Source organism: Bombyx mandarina, chromosome 20 (assembly GCF_030267445.1).
Source record: "Bombyx mandarina strain Sakado chromosome 20, ASM3026744v2".
NCBI lineage: Eukaryota > Metazoa > Arthropoda > Insecta > Lepidoptera > Bombycidae > Bombyx > Bombyx mandarina.
Genome location: NC_143226.1, coordinates 234,220 through 245,949, shown reverse-complemented (window position 1 = coordinate 245,949; position 11,730 = coordinate 234,220). Strand labels below are relative to the sequence as shown.

The 11,730-nt window shown below is 36.3% G+C and overlaps 1 protein-coding gene across 1 annotated transcript; it reads right to left on the bottom strand.

The window, feature by feature from the left end:
• Positions 1–832: 832 nt before the first annotated feature.
• Positions 833–10,779, bottom strand: Gmppa (GDP-mannose pyrophosphorylase A). The gene is made up of 9 exons (XM_028184695.2): positions 10,555–10,779; positions 9,995–10,193; positions 8,821–8,989; positions 7,687–7,895; positions 6,760–6,856; positions 5,643–5,795; positions 4,137–4,257; positions 3,401–3,544; positions 833–2,751 (listed from the first exon to the last, which is right to left on the bottom strand). Exons 1-9 carry the CDS (start codon positions 10,592–10,594, stop codon positions 2,651–2,653), a joined length of 1,233 nt encoding a protein of 410 aa, XP_028040496.2. The 5' UTR covers positions 10,595–10,779; the 3' UTR covers positions 833–2,650.
• Positions 10,780–11,730: the final 951 nt, after the last annotated feature.

Genomic DNA, 11,730 nt, shown 5'->3' with positions numbered 1-11,730 from the left:
CAATAATTTGCAAAAACGCGTCCGGACCGAACGGCGATGCAATCGGAACTGTTTGTGCGACAATTTTATTATATATGTATATATCGAGGGGGGCTATTTCGTTTAAGTGACATTATTTCAACTATACAGGAGAACCATTTAAAGTTTAAAATTAGGAGAAAATATCCTAATAAAAACTTCGTCACATATTTGAATGACGTAAACTCGATTGAAGTTCAATTAATAACATAATTGTTGATACGAATATCAAATACAAGCGGCCCGATTCGGCTCCGCTCGGGTCTTTAACAAAATTTTCAACGATATTTGACGTTGCTTTATTTTTTAAAATAAAATAACACTTATTGCGGCATAACTATAATAGTTAGACATATGCTGCCGCGACACCTTTTGTAAATAATGATTGTCTCTACAAAGTCGTAGTACATTATTTTATTTTTTCATCAATAGTTTTCGCAGGGCACGTTATGTAAAGAATATTTTACGTAATTTTTTTACACCTTGAGTTACATTATTGGCGTTTTAGTAAAGATCCCTAATTTTTTTCATAAAAGATTATAGCTTATGTCACTCGGGAATATTGAAACTTCCAAACAGTGAAAGAATTTTTCAAATCGGTTCAGTACTTTTGGAGCCTATTCAATACAATCAAACAAACAAATCTTTTTTCTTTATAATATTAGTATAGAAAACAGACCTACAAATTACAATGAAAAATCTCGCGAATTAAGCGAAATGTCACTTAAATCAAATACATAGCCTTTCACCTCTCGATATTTTTTTCTTCACTTCATTATACAATTATACAACTATTTTAAAAAAAAATTTACTATTTTATGATTAAACAGTACATTTGGTCCTTCAATTCCTTAAATCAATTTACATAATTCCAAACGTTATTAAAATAGACACTTTACGCTTCAACTGTACCATTAGTATTTTCAAGGGTTTCTCACGTGTGACAAAATAGACGCGTTTCCGATCCGGTGGTAGATTCTGCGAAGCACTGCTCTTGCTAGGGCCAGTGTTAAAAAATTATCTCAGGTTGAGCCCGTGAGATCACCTACCCGTCCGCGATAGCTAGAATAGCCCTTTTAGGCTAACAGCGAATAAATACGGATTTTTTTTTCTTGAATCATATATAAATATATTGCTTTTTTTTATTGCTTAGGTGGGTGGACGAGCTCACAGCCCACCTGGTGTTAAGTGGCTACTGGAGCCCATAGACATCCACAACGCAAATGCGCCATCCACCTTGAGATATAAGTTCTAAGGTCTCAAATATAGTTACAACGGCTGCCCCACCCTTCAAACCGAAACGCATTACTGCTTCACGGCAGAAATAGGCAGGGCGGTGGTACCCACCCGCGCGGACTCACAAGAGGTCCTACCGCCAGTAAATAATGCCTGTATATGTTATGTTATGCCGTATATCGAGAATTATGGAGACTGGGAAGTACAATGTCGCATTTACCTAAACAGTTAACAATTCGTCATGATTACACGATTCAACTTGTCACACTAAATTGACAGAATAAAAACAAAACGGGTTTCACGTTCCCGCCAAGAAGCAAAGGACACGGAAAATCGTGGGCCAAAAATGTAATAACTTGGAATGTAGTCTAAAAAATTTGTCATATTTTTTTATATAAGAATATAAAAAATCACCTCAATCCTCTTTCTGGGACCGGAGAAAAATGAGAAAGTTAGTTTTTGTCGGCTTAGCGGTGTGATCGATTTAATTAATCGATTACAGGATTATAAAAAGAAAAACATTGCACTAGGTAATTAATGCAAAGTAATTAAATGAGCTATTTATACTTGTTGTATACAAGTGCGGTATACGCCGGATTTAATTGCGATTATATACATAAATGAAGAAAAAGTCTATTATTACTTAACAAAGTAATATGATTATCGATTTCAAATCGATTAATATCGATTGTATTTTTGATGACAGCTTTGACAGTAAGCTGACATGACGTTTGTTCATAGATTATACAATTATTTTTTGGCGCTTGTTGGTTTTTTCTGCTCTACTCGTTTTGTATCTTCGACGCATTTCGAGTGTGTATCTATCGGGCTGTTTTAATATTTTCAACGATCACTGCTTTATTATTACGGATTCCAACTCTGCCAGCCTTGTACGACAATTGCTTCTACACTGGACACCGAAGATCGCTCACACGTTTGACTTGAAATTGTTGCATTGGATACTGTTGAAATTATGGATCGCTGTGTGAATTGTGGGATAGCAATTCCATATTCCATATAACATTAATATTCATTCATAATATAACATTGAAAAGATTATCCAATGGATATAATAAACATTTAGGTACTTATGCTTAAATAAGTTATTATTCAGCTCTTTTAAAGAATTGTAACATAACCTAACTTTTACTAAATCTTTATTAACTCGGTTCTCAGATTGAGAATACTTTTATAATTTTCAGCAAGGTACTGATAAATCTGAATCTATTAATTCATATTAGTTTCATCACGTTACATCCGGGCCCAAAAATGTATGTAATCGTTTCAGTCTCCTTTTACGTAATTTTTTGAAAAAAGTCACACATAACAAAATCTATGCGCACAGAATGCATCACATACAGCCCTGTATTGTCGTTTAGAAAAATAAAATAAAAAACTATAATATGATTTCGTGTTTGAAACTTCTCGCCAAATGTTTATGAGGTAGCACTATGGAGTTTAACAAAATCGTCTCAGCGGGTACCACGACTCCTGCACCTGCAAAATACATTAGAAATAAACTATCCCATTGAACGACTTGCAAGGTTACATATCTAACTATACTTGTAACTATACTTGAGACCTTAGAACTTATATCTCAAGGTGGGTGGCGAATTTACGTCGTAAATGTCTATGGGCTCCAGTAACCACTTAACGACAGGTGGGCTGTGAGCTCGTCCACTCAACTGGCAATAAAAAAAATTAAATATAAAAAAAATCTATATATATAAAAATGAATTGCTGTTCCTTAGTCTCACTAAAACTCGAGAACGGCTGGACCGATTTGGCTAAATTTGGTCTTGAATTATTTGTGGAAGTCCAGAGAAGGTTTAAAGGGTAAATAAATATGAAAATGCTCGGAATTAAATAAAAATATCAATTTTGATTTTCCTTTGATGTGTCCTTCGTCGGACGGATTCCTTTTGTTTGTTTTAAGTTTATTTTATACAAAAGTTTAGGTCTTTTATCTATCGATTGAGGCACTACGAAGTCTGCCGGGTCAACTAGTTATAGATAAAAATTAACAACAACAGATCCCAAAAACCCCAGAAACCATATGTGTCTCACGACGTCACTGATCGACCATGTCGAGTACTCAGTGATCGACTACCATATTCTGTTGACATAGACAATATAAAGTGTTTACCCAATATAGTGATAGACGGGTTGAGTCGTCCGTCCGTATTGAATAGCGGTCGGTTGTCCATCTTGGCGAAGGGTTTGTTCGGATCAGGATCTGAAGGAGTACCTTCTACACGCGACCATTCGCCCACTGAAGCTTCCCGACCGACTACAAAATGAAATAATTGACATGACAATTACTCGAAATTCTATCGTGACGACAAAATACCGTGTTTCACAATTATTCTTAGTTTACTGGTGGTAGGACCTCTTGAGAGTTCGCGCGGGTAAGTACCATCACACTGCCTATTTCTGCCGTGAAGCAGTAATGCGTTTCGGTTTGAAGGGTGGCGCAGCCGTTGTAACTATAACACCAGTAATTATGCAAATTATAATTTTGCTAGTTTGATTTTTATTATACGATGCTATTCCTTCACCGTGGAAGTCAATCGTGAACATTTGTTGAGTACGGTATTTCATTAGAAAAATTGGAACCCGCCTGCGGGATTCGAACACCGGTGCATCGCCACATACGAATGCACCGGACGTGTTATCCTTTAGGCCACGACGACTTCAAAGCTACAGGTTATTTCGGTGAGTCTTCCAACAATAACTTGCTGTTTACAGGCGGACATTTTTTCAATATGTTCCTTCAAGACCTTTCATCTACCCTCCATACTTCGATATATGTTATAACCACAAAACAAAGCGTAGGTTCCAAATATTTTTTGTTTTTAAAGTGCAATTTTCAATGGACTCACCCACAGAATACATGATCAGGGAGTGCTCATTCACGGTCGCGTTTTCGAGTATTATTGATTCCTTTATTCTGACGCCCGCTTTTATTGTAACGCCCGTACCTATGGAGACGTTAGGCCCGATCTGAGAGAACGAATTTGTTTGAGTTATTCTTAATGTACCTACTGTAGATCTAATTTGATGTGTATTTTCAATGGAGGAACACTGGGGAACATATTTTTTAATTTTTTTTATTGCCCTTGTAGGAGACGAGGATACGGCCAACCTAATGGTGAGTGGTTACCGTCGCCCATGGACTTCAGCAATGCCAGGGGCAGAGCCAAGCCGCTGCCTATCGTTTAATAATCTCCACAAGCCTCGTTTGAAGAAGGACATGTCATAGCGCTCGGGAAACACCGTGGAGGGGAGCTCATTCCATAGCCGGATGGTACGTGGCAAAAAAGACCTCTGGAAACGCACTGTCGATGAACGCAGCGGTTCCAGATAATATGGATGAACTCTACTCCGATGTCGGGAGGTGCGATGATAAAAAGGATGAGGGGACCATGAGTGGAAGTTCCAATAGTTTAGGGGTAGACCTGAATAAGGTCTACCCTATCTAACCGCCGGTGCGGACCGACAGGTTTTAGCATCACTAAACTGGTTCTTACTATGATATTGTTATAAATTTCCACCTACTCGTCTTAAGGTGAGTCAGTCATTTATTTATGTATTCTTTCTTTTTTATTGTTTGGCTTCGGCACGGTTTGCGCATTAACCAGGGTCAAGTAATAAGATTTTTATAATTCGCCATTTCAATTATTTACAGTTTATACCAGTTTATGAATAATAAAAAACGAAGGAAACTAATCGCGACATAGCATAAATGATTAAAAACGAATGAGATGAAATGAAATAATATGGGATAAAATATAACCTCAGTAAAATGGTGGTCATTTACTGAGACTTTTTGGAGGATCCCGAGAAGTTACGTTCAGCGGCTTTGTTTCATTTTCCCACATTTGTGCGCTTTCACAGATATTAAATAGTTAATAAACCACCGTTATTACACATTTAAACCTGAAGAAACACTAAATAGACAAAATAAAGCAAATCACACAACTTCACTCCTCGCGTTCCCGCAAAATGTCTATTTATTCATTAGCTGAGTCCCGCGATGTTACCTGCGGTTATTGTCGTACCGTGGGTGACGCCGCGGGGCGAAGCTAGTCTAAAAAGTAGCCCAAGTTACCCCTTATATTATCAGCTACTTATCAGTGAAAGTCCCGTCAAAATCGGTCCAGCCGTTCCAGAGATAAGTCAGAACAAACACAAAAGTTGAAAAATACGTTATTTTAGTGTATATATATTCATATGCATGTAGTAAAAAGCGGTTATTTCAATATTACAAACAGACACTCCAATTTTATTTATACGTATACATAGAATTGAATTAATGACAATTTGAAAATCTGGGGTAATGGATAAGCGACTTTACGCCGTTATAACAAAGACCAAATTTGACTTACGACAGCCGTTGAGTCGACAGTGGCGCTCGGGTGTATGTAGACGTCGGGTATGATCTGACAAACGTCGTCTCTTGTGCAGTGTAGCGTTAGACAGTGTCTGTTCGCGTATATCGCGGAGCCGGCCGTCTTCACTTGGGACCACCAGCTTGACACCTGTCAAATATCGCAATCGTGTCATCGGCAAAGGGAAATTGATACCAAACTTTTTGAAGCGAAACTTCTTTGGGGGCGTTAAGAGTAAAATTTAACTCTTTACGGCTAAAGAGAAAAGAAACAGTTTAGTAAGAGTTAGGTCGTTTCTCTTATACACAGCATACCCTATTACAAGAGAAATTTGATTTAAGGACGAAAAATAAAGAAAACCGCATTACTACACACCGCAAAAGAAGTTTCACTTCTCCCACGTGCGCCAAGATGCAAACGTACAATTTTTTTTTTAAATCAAATTAGCAGGCAAGATGTTAAACACACCCTTCACGTCGGGAATTTCACAATAAAAGTTTTTATTTATTACTTTTTTGGGTTATTACACTACCCACTCATAGTCCACATTGTTATGTGGTTACCGGAGCCTATAAGCATCTCAAGTGAATGTCGGCATCCGCCATGAGACGTGAGGTCTATATATGTCTCAATTGTATAATAATTACGCAAATTATAATTTATACGGGTTTCATTTTTATAAAATGTTGATGTTATTCCTTCGTTGTGTCATTTGTGACCGTGAATTAAGTACTTATTTAATTAGAAAATTTTCTATCTGCATACAGGATTCGAACACTGGTATGGTGGCATTTGCTGGATACAAATACACTCTAAGTCATAGCCTTCTACCTTCTGGCTGAATTAACGGTATAAAATCCAAATTTTTTAATGACCACTCTAAAACTCATCAACTGCTATTAAATAAGAACAGTCTCTAAACAGTAATAATGGTATTGAAATGCTTAGTCTTTGTCTAATATAGATGGGTATATACATGTATATAATATAAAGAAAGACTATATAGAAATGGTAAATTAAGATAAAATTGTTCACATAAGTAGCGGTGGGGTTCATTGACCCTCTAAATAAAAATAGAGCATTTCTAAATCTGAGACATTCAACATGGAGTTACCTGCATTGAATACAATTTGTTAGTGCCGGCCAGCGGTGCCAAAACATCCTGCTCCCATGACATGTATCCCGGGTGTGGAGTGCCTTGACCATTACCACTGGAAAAAAAATATTCAAGAATTACTGTACAAACAATAATTAGGTGTGAACTGAAATGAAATTCACGCCCAATGCACTTTCTACTGTAATTTTTTTTTAAATGGCAACAAGCTGTGTCATAGTAGGGAATTTAGGAACTCCACATTTAGTTGCCACCATCCCTCCTATTTCTGCCACGAAGCAGACTTCCATACCAGTTTGACAGATATTCAAACCTCAAATCTCAAAGAGGATTGTAAAATCATGTGTTATCTATGAGTTATTAGAAACAATCTCATGCTGTTGAATCTCTGCAATTGTTTGGGTCTACAGATGTTTGGTTATCACTGTGTTTTTTTATATCATAATTAGCGACCCGCCCTCGTTTCGCTTCGGAAACATTAAATTTTATTATTGATAAGCGAGTCCCGCCATGTTGTGCGCGGTACGACAATAACTGCGGGTGACGCCGCGGGGCGAAGCTAGTCTAAAAAAGTAGCCTAAGTTACTCCTTATATCAGTTACCTATTAGTGAAAGTCTCTTCAAAATCGGTCCAGCCGTTCCAGAGTTTAGCCGAAACAAACAAACAGACAGACAGACAGACAAAAATTGTAAAAAATGTTATTTTGGTGTATGTACCGTATAAATATTCATATGCATGTAGTAAAAAGCGGTTATTTCAATATTACAAACAGACACTCCAATTTTATTTATATGTACAGATAATATGTTCCTTGGGGCTCTGAGGAATTGTTAGAGATGACCTGCCATCAGCTTTGTGCGTTTTTAAGTAAGCATGAGCATCTGTTTTGAAGTATAAGTTTTTATTCTCCTCTCTACAGTACATACCTATAAAATCCATCCTGTTTCTTTTGAAAAGCTTCAGCCATTACTTGAAAAACGTTGAGGGAACATACATAGACACCGCAATTAATTAATGTAGACACATATGAATTTGGCTTCTCTACGTAATGTGTGACAGCATTAGAGCCATTGCGTACCATACAACCGTAGTGCACGGATTGTTGGCGTGTTGCTTCAGTACCCATTATCGTTACCTGTAATTAGATTCAACATGTAACATTCAATAAATCTAACATATACAGTGACATTAAATTGTTTGTGGCTCCATAAAGCTATACATTTTCCTACCTATGCTGGTAACCTCAAGAGGATAAACCAACTTAACCGAACAAACAACTATATATGTTCAGTTTAATATTTTATAGAAATAGTATTCAGATAGATATAGAGTTATCATTGGTACTCAGATACAGGTTTTCTGGTAAAGTACTGGTAATATTTGATAGAGGCCACGAGAAATGATATCTCTAAAAATATTTTATATTTATTTCTGAAGAGCTCTGCCAAAATTCAATAATTGAATTAAGAATTTGCTTCCATCATTGTGAAGCACTTTTTCTACACAAAAAATTACATACTAAATTATTATTTTTTACTATAAAGGATTCTGTTCTGGACATTTAAAAAAATTCCAATGTCCATTAAAATTCACTGTTTCTTGTTTTAATCATATATTTTAATTCTTTGTGAACCTTAGTGCTTTTCTGTTATTTTACTATAATGAACCAACATAATATTTTTATCTTCCTCCACTTCCTGTATTACTTGATTATATTCACATAAACTTGTAATTGTTTTGGTATCTATTCAATGGACATGCTCAGCATGGGTCCCATTGTTTATATAAAAAGAAAAATTCTAGTAATGTGTAACACTCATTATTTGTATAAAAGTCTTTTGTTAATAAATATGTTGCAAATAAATTGACAATCAAGTGATATTGATTTATAATATCTCTGTGAATTTTCCATTTTCCTTTTCTATACCTAAACCTTAACCAAATGTATTATATTTCTAAAAAAAAATCACCTCAATTGCTTTAGACATTTTCATGTGATGCACTTAAGAGAGTGCAGTTTTTCAATATAATTATTAAAGATAATTAATTAAGAATCTTACAATAGCATTAGGTTTTTCTTCATGAAATTCGTACATTTCTCTTAATGGAAAATCGGCACAGACATCGCCATTCAATAGAAAAAATGCACTTGGGTTTCCTGCTCGGATTTGATCTCTGAAGTGGTACAGACCTCCTCCTGTACCGAGTGGTGTGAACTCTTGTAAGTATCTGCAATTTTTATTTATTACCAGGGTAAATGCTTTAAGTATATAAACACTTTTTGGCAACATTGAGACTATCAAGGTGTTACCATAGTTGCAGTCATTGAATTCAAAGCTAGCATGAGTTACTTTACCAATTATTAAAAATTCAAATTCTAATGGACTATCTACTGAGTGCGTACCAGTAGATAAGGTGTCTGTTTGGTCCTTTCTTTAATGAGCATAATTCTAATATTGTAACAATCACTGAGGGTTTTTATGAAATCATTTTAGAGAAGTTAAAGTTGTTTTAGCCTAAAGGATAAGTGGTGCATTCGTATCTAGCGATGCAATGTCGAATCTTGCAGGTGGGTACCAATTTTTCTAATGAAATACGTACTTAATAAATGTTCACAATGAAGGAATAACACCATGTAATAAAAATCAAACCTACAAAATTATGCAATTACTGGTGGTAGGACCTATTGTGAATCCTCACAGGTAAGTACTACCGGGTGTCTATTTCTGCCGTCAATCAGTAATGCTTTTAGGTTTGAAGGCTGGGGCAAACATTGTAGCTATACTGAGACCTTAGAACTCATATCTAAAGGTGGGTAGCGGCATTTACATTGCAGATGTCTATGACCTTCAGTAAGCAATTAACACCATGAGCTCATCCACCCATCTAAGCAATAAAAAAAAAAAAAAAAAAATGGATTCTTGAACAAGGTCTTGGCCTCGTCAAGAAACCCACCACAATGCACATTTGAAGCAGAGGTTTAGCTGTGTCTCTGGCAATATTAACATCTATGAGTGATGGTACAGCTAAGTATGCCCATCTGCCTATAGCAGAAATTAAAAGAAAAACAATGTGAATACCATCACCAATACTTCAAGATTCATTTTAGGTACTGCTTACATTTTCTCTTAAGAACCGACATCAATTTCAATTGTGTAGTTTAATGGCTGGCCAAGCCTTCAAACCAGTACTGATAGCGTTTTTACATATTCTAGAAGTTTAATATAAACTTACCTAATTATTACACGGTATAGCTTCTGCATGTCGTTAACAAACTGAGTCATCTGAGTGGTTGTGTATGAGCCTATGATTAAGATCTCTTTGCATTCTCCCAGCTTAGTGCAAGCGGCAATATGATGTTGTATTAAGGGTAAACCGGCTATTGGAAATAGTGGTTTTGGAATGTCAAGTGATAGAGGCCGAAATCGGGTACCTGTAATAAAAACTTAGCTTTTTATTTCACCTATTATGATAAAAAAAATTCACTTCAAGCAATGTTTTAATTTATTTATTTTATTGTCCTTTTAGGCAGACGAACATACAACCCACCGGATGTTGTTTTGTTACCGTCGCCCATGGACTTCAGCAATGCCAGGGGCAGAGCCAAGCCGCTTTTTTACCGTAGTAGGCCGTAATTTATATTTAAGTTCATTTATTTTACATTTCACTAGAACATAAATATAATATATACTGGAATTTAAATAAACACAATTTCAGAAAGAATAAGGCTGGAATTTTTGGTGATAGGGCATATCGTTAGGCCGGGGAGTCTTTGTCGGCATTTTCATTTTTACCTTTTTGTGGTCCTCCGATAAGTATGACGGCTTTCAACATGTTAACAGAGATATATTCTTCTACAAAAATAAGTAAGTGTAATTCAGTTTATTTTAATTCAGTTCCACTAAAGAAAATATCTCACCACCACGTCATTCTGAAAACATAATTCAAAACATTTTTTTAAATTTACTTAGCTTAGAGTTATATGTCAAACCCAAGATGTCAAACTTTTTGTTTATTTCGTTAAGTGAATCGGCAAAGGGAACATATAAATATTCTAGAACGTCAGGTTGAATTACACCCTTGACTGAGACCGTGCTCTCCCACCATCTCAAAAACTTGAACAAACTTCCATTATTAAACAAAATAAAATAATTGTCATCACCCCTCTTTTCGTGTTCCCACTGAAAAGTAGTGACTGTACGTAATTAGGTCAAAATTTGTGACAATAATTATTACAGTTCATTAACGCTTTCTAGTGCAGGAGAAAATAACCTGGAAAAGACCGCAAAACGTAATATTTTGTGTAAAATCTTTCCAAAATTACTGTCATCGGCTTAGCAGCAGGAGTTAGCAACGCAAATTATAGGTAAAATCATAATATGTTGTGCAATGTAATTTAAGATTATTTTCTGTTGTTTTGAAGTCGCCGTGGCCTAAAGGATAAGACGTCCGGTGCATTCGTATCTAGCGATGCAACGGTGATCGAATCCCGCAGGCGGATACCAATTTTTCTAATGAAATACGTACTTAAGAAATGTTCACGACTGACTTCCACGGTGAAGGAAGAAAAAAATCAAACCCGCAAAATTATAATTTGCGTAATTACTGGTGGTAGGGCCTTTTATGTATTTTTTTTCTATTGCTTAGATAGGTGAACGAGCTCACAGCCCACCTGGTGTTAAGTGGTTACTGGAGCCCATAGACATCTACAATGTAAATGCGCCACCCACTTTGAGTTATTCCTTCATCGCTTTAACACGAATGCACCGGACGTGTTATCCTTTAGGCCACGAAGACTTCAACCTCTTGTGAGTTCGGACGGGTAGGTACCACCACCCCGCCTATCTCTGCCGTGAAGCGGTAATGCGTTTCGATTTAAAGGGTGGGACAGCCATTGTAACTATACTGAGACTTTAGAACTTATCTCAACACTTAACACCAGGTGGGCTGCGAGCTCGTCCACTCATCTA